Consider the following 19,643-nt stretch of genomic DNA (forward strand, 5'->3'; position numbering starts at 1 on the left):
CTCCAAAGTCGTGTAAAGAACTGACGTCAGCGCTCAAGTTCGGCGTCAAAGTAGCTGCCGTGACGTTATCTCGGAGCCACACGACACCACCTTCCGACGCGCAGGGGTACTACTGATTAAAACTTTCCGGATCCAGTCTGAACCCTGGGGTAAATCTAAGGTAAGGAATCTATCACTAACTAATGTATCTTACAGACATATCGTTACCGAAAGTAAGTAACTTGTGCTTTTCGTACAATGTGCATAAGGTAAAGATATGAAACAACATAATTGGGCCCTGTATAGGCAATGGTTTCCAAGGTGTAAATAGATCATAAACCCTAAAGGGGTAGTTTGCTAGTCATCCTCAATCACCCTGGCTAGCGTAATTAAAGAGTGCATACGAATGTCTAATGATCTATATGCTCTTCAAAAAGATTATCTATTCATTACCGCATTGTGGGGTAGACAGTAAACAAAAAAGGCAGAAGAATGAAAAAAAGGAGCAGAAAGGAAAGTTCTTTGTCATATATACAAATTCACTTCATAGATGTGGTGCAGATTATGCAGCGAGATTATCCTAATTATGTAATTTTTCTATGGGAACTGAATATCAATCATTGTATTAATCAACTGAGAATGGAGAAAAGCTATTTGATGGGTGCTGTCTCAACACTCAATGGTTGGACATTCCTCGATTACACGGTGCCATTAATGCACCTTTGTCCAGCATAGTTACTGCCCTAAGTGTACCGCCAGTTCTTCCTCTCTATTAAGTCCAGAGGATGTCTTTGTTTGGAGGTCTACGATGTACCTTAACTCAAGACGTCTTAACCTCAAGACTCTGTCTCTCTCCTGTCTCTCTCTCTCTCTCCATAGGGTATATGGTATATGCAAAGGAACCGTAATATAGGGTTTTGTCGCTTCCATGGTGTGATGCAAAGTGCTGCGCTACGGGGTACGTGGGATCCCTATTTGTAATCGCTCTCATGTGTTCTAAGATGTGTCTTTTAGTTGGATGTATAGTGCTTCCACTATATTTCTTCTGGCAGGAGGACACAAGGCTGTAAATAGTGAAGGCACTCTCCTTCCTGAAATATCATATGTCAGTACCTTCCCACTATCCTTGCATGCCTTGCAAAGAAAAAAGCCAGTGATCTCTTAACCCCTTCGATGCGAGTGACGGAGCGGTTCCGTCATGCGTGTCGGTTGCGCTGTGCGCTTGACGGAACCGTTCCGTCACGGCCCCGCCCGTGCACAGAACCTTCAGCACGGCGCGGTAATCCGCGCCGCGCTGAAGGGGTTAAAAGTAGATTTTTCTGGTGTTCTGTGGAAAGTGGCTGTGGTCAAACTGGTCCTTTATGGATCTGCCCTTTCTGTATGGTATCTTAAGGAAGTCTGACAAGTCTAAACCTATTATGGGGTCTGACTTGAGAACACACCAAGTTTTGGGTAGAATCTTACTGATGGCTCTAGCATTGTTGGAAAAACTGGTGATCAATCTAACCTTGCGTACCTGATCATTTCCTCTAGTGTTGTCTCATAAAAGGTCCTGTCTGGTTTTCACTTGATTCTTTGCTGCTGCTGGTTTGAGGACTTTCTCAGGATACTCTCTTACCGCAAATCTATTGATGTCTTCATTGGCTGCAGCCTGGAAATCAATTTCCCTGTGGCTGTGCAGTTTAATGTGGATTAACTCTCCATAGGGGATAATCCACTTTAGGTTCATGTGGTGACTGCTCCTTGTATGTAATAATTAGTTCCCTGCAGTAGGTTTCTTGTTAAGAGCAGTGCATATTTTATTCTCTGCGACAAAAACATTCAAGTCTAGGAAATTGACTGATTCAGTGCTCATTTCTCCTGAAAAATGAAGCTTTACTTCATTGTTGTTCTGTTTGGCTATATAATCTGAAGCAGATTCTTTGGATGCCCTCCAGATTATAAGTAAGCCATTGATATACCTGTTCTAGGTGAACATTCTCTCGATCCATGAATCATAGGTCTCCCGACCAGGCTACTTGCTTCTACTACCAGCCCACTAACAAGTTTGCGTAGCTTGGGGGAAAACAAGGAACACATAGTCTTTCCATGCATTTGTCTATAATGTTGGCTCTGGAAGATGAAGATGTTATCGACTAGGCAAAATCTTACTAAATCAATCTCCATTCTATTGTGTTCAACAAATTTCAGTTAGAGTCATTTAAAAAAATAATCACTTGCCTCATGGAAAGATGTAATGGGCTCAATTGTAAGTTGATTATAAAAAATGCTCCATAAAAAGAAATTTGATTAAAAAAATACCCAATCGCTTTGAGCCCATCATAGTGTGAGATGCTGGTATACAAAGTGGTTATATCAAGTACAATCCTTAAATAGTCTGGTTCCCACACAATGTGCCTTGAAAAGTCCTTCGTGTCCCGGGTATATGATGTAAGGTCAATTACAAATTGGAAAAGAAAATGATGTATGTACATGGACGTGTTCCATGAGACTAGATTGAGAGGACATGATTGGATGCCCAGGTCACACTGACCTTGTGTATTTTTGGTAGATGGTAGAACTTTGGTGTCTGAGGATGGGGGCATCTCAAAAGTTGATACTCCTCCATGTCCAATATGCCCCTATTATGCCATTCAAGAATTGAGATCGTGATATTCCTTGTTAATTTGAATGTATTCCTATTTGGATATGGGCATGAATCACCTTATGTCTGATAGTTGTCTTAATGCCTCTTTGCAATAGTATTCCTTTGTTAAAAGAACAACATTACCCCCTTTTCTGAGGGTTTACAGACTATTTGTGTGTCCTTTTGTAATTTCACTAGGGCAGCCTTTGTTTCTTAATGAGGTTATCAATCAATCAATCAAAAAGAGGGGAACTAGGAGCAATTTGAGTTCTAGCACGCATGCTCCCATCCAGAAGTATGCATTCAAAAGGAGGGTGGCTGTTCCTACAGAGAAAAGTTAAAAGCGGGGTAGGAATGTATTGTGATTGGGAAAATCTTCCTTATCGGAAGATACAGCCCTCACACACCTGATTGGGTGTCAAGCTTCATCACAGGGCTCTGCTACTTGTGAACAATGACATTCCTTGGTATGAATGCAACCGATGATGCTATATGCAACCTATTCAGAACAGCATATGAATACTATGAACGGCTGATTCTCATCTAAACTTCTCCCAGACGCCTATATAACAGACACCAAACTCTCTTTATGGCACCATACCCTCTTGCCACACATTAGACATGTGCAAGATTAACTGATCCCCCCCCCCGCCCCCCCCCCGACAAACACAACACCCATAACTGCGTGGTAACCACAAGCACTCACAGCTACCATATAGCTTCAACATCAACACAGCGGCACCAACTGTCCCTCACCCCCATGCGGAGCACTATGGAATTTCCCCTGTGATCAACATATCTCTGAAAGCATACATGTGGTGGCCCACAGCCCCTGACTTTCGTGCTTTTCCGGGCGGAAACCCTGCAACATTAATTTGGAACTATCAGCTGTTAAAATGGGTCTACACTGCAACTTTGTTTCCATAGAGCAACTCCTGTCAACACTAATAACTGCACTTTAATTGGAACCCCGCTGATATTTTTACATTTATTTTTATCTTCAATTGACATTTTCATGTTTCCAAATGAACGTGTGAGCCATCAAACCTGAGACAGCACACTACCAATGAGGCCGCCGTCTAAGATATCCAGTTCCGTGGCAACAAACTGGGTGCTTTTCGTAGGCCTTGTAGCGTCATGAGAAGGCGCCTGAGAGAGGGGGGAGGCACGGAGAACCAGTTTGACTACACCATGGCGATCACTGCATGGACGCCCGCTACTATTCAGAGGATCGGTTGGCCCCCTGATTTCGCCCTTGGCTTGTCTGAGTCTTTTGTCATTTTATTTGTAAATAACAGCGTACGCCTCACACAACAAAACAACCCGACCAAGATGGCTGCACTGATCTGTGTTTACCTCCCTCGATCTTTCACACAGGATGGGCACTTGCTAAAAGAGCACACCTGAGAACCATTCCCTGCAGATATAAAACAGCTAACCTCCGCCCTGCACACTACCTTCAGACAGGCAGAGAAGGGTATGTAATGAAAGCAAAACCGCATGGGACCACGTGAATACCGGTAGAGGAAGGCAAGAATGGGGTTCTGTTGTAATGTGTCCCAGTTAGGCCTAGCAGGAAACACCACTATTTTGCGTGCACACGGGTCTTTCCTAAAGTTGTCTTCACTTTTTCATATCGACTTTAGACACTCATTTGCATTCATGACACCATGGGTTTTCTTCCTAGAAAACACCGACATTGCTTTCACAAGTCAACTTCGCATGAACATTATCATATTGCCTTGGCCCGGTGTACAAGGCCTACACGTACATTGTGCAAATGTTTGTTATTTTAGTCCATATGGCGAGACAGCTATCAGTAACACGAAAACAATGGCAGCCTAATAGCAATCTGCCCGGAGCAAGGATGCTTCTTTCTATAAATAAACATCTGTTTCCGGGTATAATCAGAGGAGACGCTTCTGCTGACATCGAGAGGTCACTGCATTCTGACTCTTTGCCCAGAAGCTGACTAACATCTCTGTGAGGGATGTCCAGCTCGTGACAAAGATGGGATCCTAAATTCTCACCCACCAGGTCAATGGGGTTGGATCATCCAGTAAGGGATTCTTTTTTTTTTTTTGAAACCGTTTATTACAATCACAAATAATTACAAGTATGGGCCTACAACCGTCTGGCCGGCCGCTAGAGTAGCAGTAGCATATGACATACATACAGAAAAATCTCTTGGCGGCGCAAAAAGGGTAAATCAGGAGATATCAGTAGTGCAGGCCCCATAACTCCAAACCAACAATACGGTTTCCTTTTGTCAAAACACAACAACACAAAAACAACCACACCCGCAAGGCAACCCGCAATCCCAAGTGACAGCACGCGCTCCTTAAGGGGGAACCCCAACCAATCGCCAAACTCTGAAGAGGGGAATGAGAACAGATCAGGGACTGGGGAACCACGTGCCCATGGCTGGGGGAGGGGGTCGGCTAGGGGGACGGAGCTGGTGAAGCGGCCGGCAGCAGCGGCGGCTCGCAAATACTCCCGCGATAGGCGTTCCAGGGGCCCCAGATTTTCACCCACGCCCCAGGCTTACCCCTCGCAACATACACCACCTTTTCACGAAACATACACCAATCCATGTGTTCTTTCCAGGCCGACACCGCCGGTGGCCTCTGGGATCCCCACAATTGAGCAATGTCACGCTTAGCGATCATGTATCCCAGAGTCACCCACCGCGTCTGCGGAACCGAGTAGTCAGTTGGCTCCCACACATTCAGCAAGCATCTCCTCGCTTCAGGCAACAGCACGACACGCGTAACCACTCGCAGGACCTCATGCACACCACGCCAGAATCGCTCCACCTTTGGGCATTCCCACAGAATATGCAAGAAAGTTGCCAAAGCACCACAGCCACGCTTACACAGTCCATCCTCAGCTAGGCCCATACGTAGAAGCCTTGGCCCCGTCACATAGACCCGGTGGAGGATCTTGAGCTGGACGAAGCGAAGGCGAGCCGGGATGGCCACCTCCTTCGGAGAAGCCACAGCGGACATCCAGTCCTCGTCGTCCAACTCCAGCCCATCGGCAACCCAGGCCTCTCGGAGGCCAGTCAGCAGGCCCGATCGGTCGTTAATCAGTTTTTTGTATATAAGGGAGATCGTGCTGTCTGGGACATGGCCATCCAGCACTCTGTCCTCCAGGGGGGAAGACTCCGGAATGGACGCAACATCCGGGAAGACGGAGCCCAGCGCGTGGCGGACTTGTAAGTACCGGAAGTACTCACTGCCTTGCAACTGAAACTCCGTCTGCAGCATCTCGAAAGTTTTGAATCCCCCCCTCGTCCAGAGATCTCCCACTGTGCTGATGCCGATCGTGTCCCTTTTCTCGAAGCCCTTCGAGGTCCACAAGGAGCCCAACCTCGCCGATGCATATAGCGGTGACGCCCGGGTCAAACGGTCCTTCCACCCCATAGCTGCGTTAGCCGCGTGCCATACACGCACCATGACATGCGTCGGTCCCGTCAGGCGAGGGTCCGGCGCGCCAGAGTAAAGCGCCCTATTGTAGTCGCCACCGGACAGGAGCATCTTGTCCATTTCAAATGCCGGGTTCAGGGCGGGCCCGTAAAGGCCATGATTAATCGCAGCTAGCTGGGAGGCCCAGTAATACCGTTTAATATCCGGGAGGGCAACCCCCCCATCGTACCACGGGAGCGTCAATTTAGCCAAGGCGATACGTGGCCTCCCGTCCCAGAACAGGCGACGCTGCAAACTCTCCACCTCTCGGAAGTAGCGCGCCGGAACCAAATCCATAGTGTTCTGGAGAGCGTACAGAAAGCGCGGCAACGACATCATTTTAAACAAGGCCGCTCGGCCAAGCGGCGAAAGCGGCAGACGCCGCCAACGCACCACGTCCTCTTTCAAGCGCTGGAGGGGGGGCAGCAAATTCCGCTCGTAGCGGGCCTCCGGGTCCAGAGTAATATATATACCCAGGTACCGAAACCCCTGGGAGGCGATCTGGATCGGACAGTCCAGTGGTAGGACCGGAGCCTCCCCGGCAAGCACATATACACAGGATTTCGCCCAGTTGATGACGAGGCCTGAGTTGCGACCGAATGAGCGCAAAACATCAACTAGGACAATCAGTGATTTACGCGGGGAGGCGAGATATAGAAGGATATCATCAGCGTAGAGGGACACACGGTCCTCATGCTCGGGGGTCCAACGGAGACCACGGATGGAAGGGTGCCACCGCAGCCACTCCGCCAGGGGCTCCAGGGCCAGTGCAAACAGGAGAGGCGACAGGGGACAGCCCTGTCGCGTACCCCGTCCCAGTGCGAATGGGGCCGAAACTCGTCCATTCACCACCACCTGCGCCAATGGGCCGGAATACAACAATTTGACCCAGCTGATGAAGCCCGGTCCGAAGCCAAACTTCGCCAGCATCGCCCAAATGTATGGCCACTCAAGCGTATCAAACGCCATGGTGGCATCCAAGGACGCCAAGATGGCCGGTTCCCGCACAAACGGGACACGCGCGAGCACCCCGTGCAAGCGTCGCAGATTAAGGGCCGTGTTACGATGGGGTATGAAGCCGGACTGGTCTTGGTGGACCAAGTCACCCACCACGCCGACCAGCCGGTTGGCCAGCACCTTGGCGAGGATTTTGGGCTCCGCATTCAAGAGCGAGATAGGCCTATAGGATGTGACCCGCTCACGGGGTCTCCCCTCCTTGTGGATCACCACGATCGTGGCCAGACGCTGGTCCGGCGGAAGGGAACCCCGCGAGCAGGCCGCCAGGAACATCGCACGCAGGTGGGGCGCCAGCACATCCGGTCGCAGCTTGTACAGCTCGATAGGAATGCCGTTGGGGCCCATGGCCTTGCCAGATGCGACCGAGCGGATAGCAAGGGCAATTTCGTCCGAGGTGGGAGGAGCGTCCAGCGAATCCCTGTCCTCCACCGAAAGGGAGGGCAGCGCGATGTCCCGAAGCAGGGCATGGGAATCCTCCTCCGAGCAGGGAGAAACCGGGGAATATACCTCGCGGAAATAATCCGCGAAGCAGGAGACAATGGCGTCCGGCTCGGTGACACATACACCATCCATCCTCTCGATCAACGGAACCACACGACTCGCTCTCTCCTTTTTATCCAACCACGCTATCAATTTACCAGCCTTATCACCCACATCATACAGTCGCCCCTGTTGCTCTCTACTGAGGCCCCTGGCCGCCTCCGTGACGAGGGCCCTATAGGCCGCCTGCTTGAGGTGTAAAACATGCAATGTGGCATCCGTCACCCCGCTCCCCAGGGCACCCTCTAGTTCAGTAATTTCGGCCTCCACCCGGGTTACCTCCTCCCGCTCGCGCCTCCGGGCATGGGAGATAAAGGAGAGGGCCTCCCCCCTAAGGATTACCTTAAAAGCCTCCCAAAGGGAGATGGCAGAAGGGACAGACCCCACATTCTCCTCAAAGTACCGCTGCAAGGATTTGATCAATTCGGCTCGAATAGTGGGGTCGCGCAGGTACCAGGCATTAATTGGGGCCACCCTGCCCTCCCCCCTCGGGAAGACATCCAGATGCAGCAGTAGTGGGGAGTGATCCGAAATACCCCGCGCCAAATGGCGCACCTCTCCCACCCTCCCAGCATAGGCCGCAGGAACAAGGATATAATCAAGCCGCGAGAGGCTACCATGGGCACCCGAGTGGAAGGTGTATTGCAGCTGAGCGGGATGCTTTAGTCGCCAGCAATCTACCAATCCTAGTGTGTCTAAGAGGCCGGACAGCCACGCCTGTGCCCGGGGGAGGTCTCTGGGGGGATAACGATCCATAGACCCTGAAGTCACCGCATTAAAGTCCCCCCCCCAGTAAGGGATTCTTGGCAGAAGATACACATACACCTTAGACATGTAGGTTAGAGTCTGCATATTAGGAGTATGCCAGAGTGTTATATCATTTTCTGTATGAATGTATATACATACTGTTTCAGCAAGATGGTGGAACTGTTTGTTCTATTTACTGTCTTGATATTCATTATAACTTTGATCTGCTTCTGTCTATTGATCATTGCAGCACATATATTCTATGCAAGGGTCACGGTGGTTCAATAAAAATTGAAAATGTCCTTCTCTGTATTCATTGTATATTTCTCTGAGCAAGAGAGAGCATGAGTGTAAGAGTTCTAGATCGGTCATCACGATTCCTGGGTCAGGGTTGTCATGTTCAGTAGCTGCCGAAGGGCTTACGGTGGCACTGTGTGCTAGCTGGTTTATGGGACAACATATCCTGCGGGGATGCACGGAATCAGTCTTGCACAATCCCAAAGTTTGTCGCCCACAAAAGAGCAGTTCCTACCGATTAGTGGAAACTTAGGGCACTGTATAAACAGAGCAAGCTGATGATTCATGGCCTTTTCTATGATCTTTGCCCGTAGTGGAAGGATGGATTCAAGTTGGGCTGTTTATGAGAGAGAGTGTGTGGAGACTTCCTTCCAACGTGAGGGGAAAATTCTCTGATTCTGACATGGAATTGAAGATGCTCTTGAGATGAGTAGCCACAATACCCACAGCTAGTTTGGTAACAGCAGGAGGGCAGGGGTCCATAGGAGTGCCTGACTTAGTAGTTTGGAATTTGGATATCGCTTGATTGACAGAAATTGCAAAAAATTCAGTAAAAGTGATCTGTCCCTGGCTTTAAACTAAATGATCGGTTCATTCCTGTCTAGTAATTTTGTTTTGGTCATACTCATTAAAGATCTTTAGAACCTTGTCAAGGAAGTAGCTAGCAAGCACATTGCAAAAAGTCTGACTGGGATTGTTAAGGTTATTACTGGAAACAGAGGACAGTTTTGCTACTTCCTGGAAACATTCTCTAGTAGAGTTTTTGCCTCTTCAATGTTCTGTATAAAATATAATGCCTTTTCTTTTGACAGACTATCTTTGTAATCATTCATACATATTTTGTGTTAATCTTTCTCCTCTCTTTTGTATTACTTCCTCCATTTCTGCTCTGGTCTCCTACAAGCTTGCTTCTGGTGGCAAGCTTCAGATTTTCTACCTGATCCGGCTGCAAATCAGTTAAGATTTGATTGTAAGGGCCCGCTCGTATCTTATCCCAGGCCCACATTTTTTGCGAAGACAAGGAAGGGGCTGGTCAGGGTACCTCTGTTCTTTAACATGATATCAACCATGAGCAAAAGATGACAGGTCCAGCTTGAAGGCACAGAGTCTTTTAATATCACCTGAGAATTATTGGCGAACACCCCATCAAGTGTATGGCCTGCTACGTTAGTGGGGCCAAGAACTAGTTGGACAGACCAAAACTACCCAGGGTCTCCGTGATGGCCTTCGTGTCTTTATCAGATTGATCATTTAAATTGAAGTTGAAGTCGTCTAGAACTGTAAAGTCCTTCCCACATAGACCCTCTTCCAAAAGAGTCCCTCTTGTCTGTACAAAGGTACTCCTCGGGTCTGGAGGACAATAAATGAGCACTCCATTAAAGGATTGGGATTTATATAATTCAATATTAAACTTCATTACCTCCCATAGTTAACTTATTGATCATGGTTAATCCCCCACAGTGTTGCTGAGGTCTGTCCACCCGGTGTATGACGTAATTAGAGGGAATGGCTGTCACCAAGTCAGGGTTGAATGCTTGATCGGACAAGGTTTTGATAACACATACTATACCATACTATATCTAGCTGATGCCTATCCACAAGGTCTGCAAATTCAAAATGATGTTTAACCAAAGATCTTGCATTTACAAAAGCGCACACATGGTTACCCCTTGAACTAGTTGATGTCTTAGCAAAGTTAGCTGGAGTTGTTTTCTTCCACTCTTGTCCTCAGACCATTTATTATTGGGCTACACATTCCTGACGGGACATAGTAATACTCTGAGAGAGACTATGGAGGTCCTGTCCCCTTCCTCTAACACTACAGCAACAATCATCCCTTTTATATGCTATCTGACGCAAGCTTTCTGATGACTCTATAGACCACCTCCAAGTCTTGTTTTGCCCTAATCTGCCATGTTGCTGTATCTTGATACATTTCTTTGACTTCTTGTAGGAAAGTCCTCTTGAGGCATTGATGTCCGGTTCTCTTGCACACTAGTCTTTCAGGAAAACAAGAGATAACTATATGTGAATGATATGAGAAGATGCCATTCTTTGTGTAACTGGTACCCTTTTAACGTGCTTCCCAGTTACTCAAATATTTGATTTACTAGAAGGGCCAGGAATATTCTAAAAATAAATTAGAAAAGTGAGATGAGGACTAGTCAGTAAAGAAGTTGAGAAAAGACACTCGACTCAACAGTAATTACTTTTCATGCTAACATTTGAATAAATGCTGGATGATTGGTGAGACTATTGTGTAATATGAGGTAGGTTCTATTATGCTCTGTGTGTCTCCAATTTTGAGAATTAAATCCACCAGAACATAGCTGCAGCTCAATTTAATTGATGTTATCCCAATAGAACCTTGGGATCATCAGTGCTTTTACCGTATGCAGGAAAAAGTCCTAGTACGAGAACACAGTTTGAATAGGCATTCAGCAGATAAGCTTTCATTTAGTAGGCAGGCTAGATGTGTTTTAAAATTAGTCTTTATGCATGTATAGACACCAAGCACAATTCAGATATAAGGAATCCCCGGCACTTCACAAGGTAAATTAACCCGGAGTAAAATCTGTGAGTTAAGAAACCGTGAAAAATCAAGGCGTTTTTTATAGGCCAAATTTTCAAGATGATGTGGTGCTTTAGAGCTATCTAATCAGCAATACACCTTTTAGTCAGAAAAGATTGGTGATTTAGAGTGAGACAGATGTGTATTGGCCAGATGCAAAGATGACACAAAATTCTTTCCGATGGCTACCTGCTGTGTCCCTTTCCATTTGGTGGTAGTGGAATGGAGGTCATCAGGTGATTACAGAACCTCTTCACAGGCGTAAAGTATACATTAGTATGCAGGTAATGAGTGTGAGTATTATTGAAAGCGGGGAACTCTTCAGGTCCTGACACAGGCACTGTGATATACGTAACCTACAATTCCACAAAAAAACTGCTTTACCCTGTCAAACCAACACACTGGGCTCATGGTAGTAAGATATATGCATACTAATCTTTGGTCTGCTGGAGCAATGAGGTTGCGCACAGTATAGTATTAAATATGTTGTCTTTCAAATGACAGATTGTTTTTGAAATCTGCTTAACCTCATTGTATGTATGATTTGCATTCCTGCCTTTTATTTTTTTAAAGATCCTTTTCCTAACCTATTTCTGTTGGTGTTTTATAGAAGACTGGGATATGTTGGATGTTGATGAAGAGGAAAAACTGACAGGCGAAGAGGAATTTGAGTTGCTTGCTGGACCTCTCGGGCTTAATGATCGGCGTGTTGTTCCAGAACCAGTTCAGTTTCCTGACAGTGACCCACTTGGAGCATCTGTCGCAATGGTCACAGCTACCAACAGCATGGAAGAGACACTGATGCAAATAGGTATGCTTTAAGGAAGCACAATAGCAACATGTGTGGTATGATGGAGTTTTTCAGGAATTCTACCCTGAACACTGGGTACCTATTAATAAGTATATTACATGAAGAGATTACTTTTGGCATGGCATTCATTATCAGTTTCATTGTGGTAGATTGCACATTATGCTTCTCAAAAGTTAGGAATTGTTTTTGAATACTTCACATTGGAAGTTTTGTTAATAGCAAGTTTTTTATTCAACCACCATTATGTACATAGTTTTACATTCACACAGATAACAAAACATATGTTCTAATGGGCATTGTTTGCTGACTAGACCATTAATAGTCTATGGTTCAGGCACTGTGCACCAATCACAATAACGTAAGATTGATATTGCGCAGCTGGGCCATTTTCCTTGTTTAATTATTTTTTTTCAAAGTTACTCATTTAGAACTCAGGAGCTAATCCGTTTTCAGACAAATATGTCTTTGTGGTGGATTAAACCAGTAGGAGTTAAGTGTGATCATTAGTGGGTAGGTTTGGGGTATGTGAGTTCTTACAGATGGTTGGTGGGATTGGTAGATTTGCTGTGGGAGATTAATGATTGCTAGATTATGAGTTATGACTTTCAAAGGTGAGCAGGTTGTGATTTGTGGATGAATTAAAATATGCACATGACCTACAGTAGGCTGTGCTTAGAGGAGGGGGCATGGAGTGGATTCAAAGTAAAGAAAAGGTCTTTCAATGAAAAGGGACCAATATCAATCAAGTTCCAAATTTTCATGTCGGGCTTTAGGAACATAGAGTAGTCATTTTAGGTAGCGTGTGCTCTGAGGATGTAAAACGGTAGGAAGGAATATCATTCTTTCCATTTGAGTTAGTGCTATATTAAGTATTTTGTGGTAGGACCTAGAATTAGGTAGATGGTCAGACTGCTGGTAGACTACTGCTAAGCCACTGTTTCAGCAAGGACAGCTGATCAAGCAACATCATGATAAAAGCAAGATGAAAGGGTAGGTAATGCAAATATCGAAAAGGAGATTCTCCAAAATGCTGAAGTGGATGTCTTTTGATGATTGCCATTTAAGTTTGCTTCTCAGTAATAATTACAAATCTAAAGTGTGATCCATTTAGATGCTCCTGGTTTAGCATAGCACAGGATGGGGGTGAGGATTGCTTCCGAAACAGCTGAAATGTATTGTCTGCATTCTTGTCGCTGGTGGGAGGAGCTCTGGCTACTGAAGTCCGGAGGGGGCCAGTCCAAGCTACCTATTAAAATTCCAAGAGGCCTTTTGTTTAACAAAGAGACGTAGATTAGTCTTCCTGAGAATTGTCATTTATCGGATGCAAGTGTGTGGGGTTGAACTGCAGTTTCTGGTTTTCGATGAGTAAGTTACTAATCTGCTCTTGACTGCTTTTTCAGGAAGGGTCACACAGCCAAATACTGGGATCGCACACTTCATTGTACCCATGATGTGGATAATCCAGCTTGGGGTCAGCCCCAGTATTTCTACTATGGGAAACATCACTTTACACAAAGGCTGTCTCTCCAGGCCAGCCTAATAAAATACTTGAAAAAGGACTACCCACCCCAACGTGTGAAACAAATACTTTTTATTTAAGTTTCTCTCTATGCTTTCCGCAGATCACTATGTAACGTAATAAAATAAGCAAAACCATTCAAGGCAAAGATAGAAAACAAACTAAGTCTGTGAATGCTTCATACAACAGATGGAAGTGCTATAAAACAGCTAACAAGTTGTATACAACGTGGCTGCTTATTATTCAGAGTTATGCAACTCCCACAGAAGTAGTAAGTGTATGGTGAAACAGCAGAGCAAAGCATGTCGGTAGAAGGGGCACTATGCATTACCTCGGAGAGCACTTAGGGCCTGATTTAGATCTCGGCGGGCGGGTTACTCCATTACAAGGGTGACGGATACCCCGTCAACCAAAATATAAATTCCATAGGATACAATGGGATATATATTTTTGCAGACAGGATATGTCACCATTGTAGCGGAATAACTCGCCAGCCTAGATTTAAATCAGGCAATTTGTTGCTAATATATAAATTTTGCAGCACCACTACCAAGTGAGTTCAGGGATCTACTCACTTTGTGGATCGGTTTTCTCCGCCTGGAGCTCCCCTGAGCTATCCCCTTCCCAGAACCTCCATGATGTGTGGATATCTTGCTGCCCCAGTCTTAACCTGGTAAAACAGGTGGTTCAAGTGTTGTCAGAGATGGAAAGGCAATGAAAAATACCTACAAATGTGCGAATTTCTGGGTGCTCAATGCATTTTGCAGGGGTACAACCTCCTCCCCCGCAGACATTTTTCCTTTATAGCTACTAACCCTAAACCTATGATGAAGTAAATTCCACCATTCTATGAATCAAGAATCAGATGTGTAGTGTGGAATAGAACAACAACTGGATACATAAAACATTTGTGACTGAGGCAGTTTGAGAAAATTTCCATCCAATCCTGTGCAGAGCGTTTCACAGCTCATGGTGTGATATATTGAGAAATAAAGATATATAGATATAGGTATGTAAATATGGATCAAAATAAATAAAGACACTTTTTTTTACATTTAGCCCCTTTGCTGCTAGGCCTCCCCCCACCTGTGCTAAGCCTTATTTTGGCTATTTGGGGTAGTTCATGCTTAGGCCCCTGTAACCTTTTGACCACATAAGGTATCCATGCCAAATTTGCATCCTTTTCTTCCAACATCATGGGGATTCTAAAGGTAACCATGGTTTGTGGATTCCCCTAGAGGGGACCCAGAATTTAGCCAAAATACAGCTAAATGCTGTGTTTTTTTGTGGAAAAATGGGAAAAAAGTGCTGCAAACTAAAGTGTCTGTTTTTGTCCCCGCAAATGTTATCAACAAAGGGTTTGTGGGGCTGAAATCACCATGTTCCCAGCTTTCAGGGACTGGCAGACCTTTATCAGGAAACCAACATTTTTTACACAGTTTTGGCATGTTACTGGGACATGGCCTATTTATGCTATTTTTTGTGCTTTCAGCCTTCTTCCAGTTAATGGTAGAAATGGGTATGAAGGCAATAATGGATCCTGGAAAGCTATACATTTTAGAAAAGTAGACAACATTCTGAATTCAGCAAGGGGTCAATTGTGTAGATCCTTCAAGGTTTCTTTATAGAAACTAACAGTTGAAAATAGGAAAAATTGAAAATGAGTTGAAAAACAGCTATTTGTACCAACGTTTTCACCTGTAACTTCTTCTAATTATGACAGATGTTTGAAAGCAATAAACAGTTACATCCGCTGGACCTGTCTGGTTGTGGGGATATATAGGACTTGTAGGTTCATCAAAAACCCGACGAACCCAGAGCCAAAAACTGAGCAGTGTCTTGCAATGTTTTTTTATTATGTACCGGGAATTCATTTGTAAAAATATATACAGTGAAAAATCGGAATGAGAGACTGTTTGCACATTTCCGAAAATGTGAGTACCCATACTAGCATGAGAATTAAAGGAAATTTTTTAAAGTGGCTTCTTTTTTACGCATTGACTTTCATTTAGGAGGCAGGAATTCAGCGAAAGTCAATAGGTAATAACAGTTGCTCTACAATTCTGTGTTACCCTAAGTCTCCCGATAAAAATAGTACCTCACTTGTGTGGGTAGGCCTAGTCCCCGTGACAGGAAACGACTCAAAACGCAACGTGGACACACTTTATTTTTACAGTGAAAACTGACCCTTTTTTTGCAAAGTGCCTAGCTGTAGATTTTGAACCCTAGCTCTGCCGGCACCTAAGGAAACCTAGCAAACCTATACATTTTTTAAAACTAGACATCCAGGGGAATCCAGGATGGAGTGACTTGACTGGCTCTCACCAGGTTCTGTTACCCAGAGTACCTTGCAAACCTCAAACTTTGTAAAACAAAAAAGCACATTTTCCTCACATTTCTGTGGTGGCAAGTTATGGAATCTGAGTGGATCCACAAAATTCCCACTCACCTCACAGTCCCCAAAGTCTTCAGAGAAAAATGGTACCTCACTTGTGTGGGTAGGCCAAGTGCCCGCGATAGGAAACGGCCCAAAATGCAACGTGGACACACCACATTTTCACAGTGAAAACTGACCCTTTTTGGCAAAGTGCCTAGCTGTAGATTTTTAACCCTAGCTCTGCCAGCACCTAGGGAAACGTAGGAAACCTAAACATTTTTTAAAACTAGACATCCAGGGGAATCTAGGATGGGGTGACTTGACCGGCTCTCACCATGTTCTGTTGCCCAGAATCCCTTGCAAACCTCAAAATGTGTCCATAAAAACACATTTTCCTCATATTTCTGTGGTGGAAAGTTCTGGGATCTGTGTGGATCCACAAAATTCCACCTACCCCGCATTCCTCAAAGTCTTCAGAGAAAAATGGTACCACACTTGTGTGGGTAGGCCTAGTGCCCGCAACAGGCCTAACAGGGACGGACACGCAGCAGACACGTGCAGCGGGCACGCCGATGGGGCGCCAAAGGCAAGCCAGTCTGCTCCTGTCCACGCCCGACCGTCGCTAGGAGCCAGGATTCCTTGACCTTTTGAGGTAAAAACCCCAAGGCTCCACCGTTTGTACTACTCAGCAGAATCCCTGCATCGGCTTAGAGTACAGAAAAATGTTAACTGTCCACCACAGCCTATCTGTCCTAACCTGTATCCACACACCCTAGAAGGCCCGGTGGCCTACTATAAATGCCATTTTCAATGTGACCTCGAAACGGGTACATTACGAGGGAAAGCAAAGGGACCCAATTCATCAAAACACGGCCTAAACGGTCTTCTGTGCAACGTTAGGTCATAAGCTAAGCACTCGACCTCTCAGTCTCTGGATATCTGCTTTCTTACAGAGACTTGGCTAAACCCCTCCAATCATCCAACTATCGAATTAGCTATCCCTGATAACTATAAACGAATCCATCTGGATAGAGGAGTAAAAACGGGCGGTGGCATTGCTATTGCTTTCAAAAACACCATAAATGTGACTTGGGTCTCAACCATAAGCAATAACTCTATAGAGTTAGGTGTTTTCAGGATAAGTGTATCTGCTACCGACCGCTGGAACAGAGCACTGATCTACCGCCCCCCCAGGGCCAAAGACTCATTTCAGTGATCTATTGACAGAACAGATAGCCACGCATATCCTAGCCTTTGATACATTTCTTCTGCTAGGTAATTTTAACTTTCATGGAGAAGAACATACTAACCTGGAAGTCGGGAAACTCCTAACAAATCTAGAATTATTAGGCCTTGTCCAAAGAGTTAACGACCCGACGCATTCGGCCGGCCACACTCTCGACCTAATTTTCTCCAACATAGATCAGCTGGAATGCAACCCCCGTCTCCCATTTACTTGGACTGGTCATTTTGTAATTACGTTTGACATCCAACTCCCTCACTCTCAGGGTATTATCTCAAACAATAGACGGCGACATGAAGCGCGCAGACCTTGGCATAAACTTACTCCTGAAGCTTTCAGCAATGCCTTTCAACTCAAGCTACCAAACAATCTTTTTGAGGCTTCTGAATTGCTGTAATCCTTAACTCTGCCCTCACGGTGGCGCTGGACTCACCGATTGTCTTTAAAAATCATGGCTCCACATATCGGCGACCATCAGCTCCATGGTTTACACCAGAACTAAAAGTAGAAAAAACTAAATGCAAGACTCTAGAGAGATGCTGGCGGAGAAGGAAAGAGCCCCAAGATAAGGAACAGTACAAACAAGCTCTGTCCCAATACCATCAGAATATCAAATCCACCAGGCGGACTTTTATCATCAACCAAATCGGACAAGCCAACAATTCCCCATAAGTCCTTTTCAGTATAGTACATGATTTTATGTCCCCACAAGCATGCAGCCGATCTCCCGTGGAATCCCAGGAGCTCTTCGACTTGCTGGGTAATTATTTTCAGGAAATGATATCCCATATCTTCTCAAAACTTCCTGCTGCCCCTCTGCAGGACATAGAGACCACCATCTTGAAAGGAGAGCAGGAAAAAGTAATTTCCTGTACACTAGACAGTTTTCAGCCTTTCACCTTAGAGGAAATACACAACTCCTTGGCTGCAGCCAAATCCGGGTACCCCCGGATCTATATCCACCCAAGATAATATCTCTTCTATCCACCTGTTGCGCCCCTGTGATCCAAGACATCTTTAACTGCTCTATAAAAACAGGCATTATTCCGACAGAGTGGAAGGAAGCATGTGTTCGGCCCATATTAAAAATGCAATGCTGGACCAACAATCACTCAGAAACTACGGCCTGATCTCCCTGCTACCTCTTCCGGGTAAACAACTTGAAGGCCTAATACATAAGCAGCTGGGATTGTACCTTGAACTCAATCACTTCCACGATCCCTCACAATCTGGGTTCAGAACTGGGTACAGTACAGAGACTGCACTCCTGGCCGTGACCGATCACTGAGACGGGGGTGGATGCAGGCAGTCCTGTGGTACTGATACTATTAGATCTGTCGGCAGCCTTTGATACCATCTCTCACTCAAGGCTCTTGAAAAGACTACAGGCAATCGGTGTCCAGGGGACGGCACTAAAGTGGCTGCAGCACTTCCTGTCAGATAGACAGCAGAAGGTCTTCCTGGGCCCATATTCCTCAGGCACAACCCGCTTGGACAAGGGGTACCACAGTGCTCATGCCTGAGTCCCACTTTGTTCAATATTTATATGGCCCCACTAGCAAAGATCGCGGAGCATTTCGGCTTTGAGATCATATCATACACCCAGCTGATGTCTACTATGGGCCAAGACCTGGAAATGGAGAAAAAACGTTTTACTTCAGGAATGCTAGCAATTTCCAATTGGATGACTGAGAACTGCTTCCAGTTAAACCCAGAAAAAACAGAGATTATGCTGCTTGGAAAAGCCCCAACCATCTGGTCGGATGACTGGTGGTCCCACCAATTGGGGGCTCTCCCCGTGCCCAAACAAGCTGTAAGAAATCTGAGGATAAAATTAGATCAAGCATTAACGAGGATAGATCAGATTGCAGCTACTCCGAGCGCCTGCTACTGCAATCTACGCCTTCTGCGCAGAATCTTCCCTTTTCTCCCCACGAATGTCTGCAAAACACTGGTTCAGGCAATGCTGATAAGCAGACTGGACTATGAAAACGCTTTCCTGGCTGAAGTCAGTGATACTCTGCTCTTCAAGCTCCAGGTGGTCCAGAACACCGCGGCCAGACTTATATTGAACAATCCTGCAGGTGCTCCCTCAGCGCCTTTGTTGAAAGAACTGCATTGGCTACCAGTGAAGAAGCGCTCCCATTTCAAAATCTGTTTCCTCACGTATAATGCCTTAAGAGGCAAAGACCCGCAGTATCTTAAAAAAAAAACTAACGGCTTATGTCCCTAGCCGCAATCTCAGATCTAGCAACCAAGCCCTACTGTGTGTGCCCTGAATTCGTCAAATTCGCACCGGGGGAAAGGCCTTCTCCTATCTCGCCCCAGGATATTGGAACAAACTACCTCCAACCCTCCGAAAGACTCCCACATACTGTAAATTTAGAAAATGACTAAAAACCTACTTATACTGATTTTCCCTGGTTCGCACCTCCTGTCAGGATCTGC

The 19,643-nt window shown here is 45.6% G+C and overlaps 1 protein-coding gene across 8 annotated transcripts in view; it reads left to right on the forward strand.

Moving 5' to 3' along the window:
- HERC1 (HECT and RLD domain containing E3 ubiquitin protein ligase family member 1) overlaps positions 1-19,643 on the forward strand; it is a 1,817,725-nt gene that overhangs the window by 1,038,993 nt on the left and 759,089 nt on the right. For all 8 annotated transcript variants that reach the window (XM_085643727.1, XM_085643730.1, XM_085643731.1 and 5 more), the window contains one exon: positions 11,856-12,056. In XM_085643727.1, coding sequence (XP_085499853.1) covers positions 11,856-12,056 — 201 coding nt within the window. The remainder of the gene's footprint in view (positions 1-11,855; positions 12,057-19,643) is intronic.

The sequence above is a fragment of the Triturus cristatus genome, chromosome 3_1, assembly GCF_964204655.1.
Source record: "Triturus cristatus chromosome 3_1, aTriCri1.1, whole genome shotgun sequence".
NCBI lineage: Eukaryota > Metazoa > Chordata > Amphibia > Caudata > Salamandridae > Triturus > Triturus cristatus.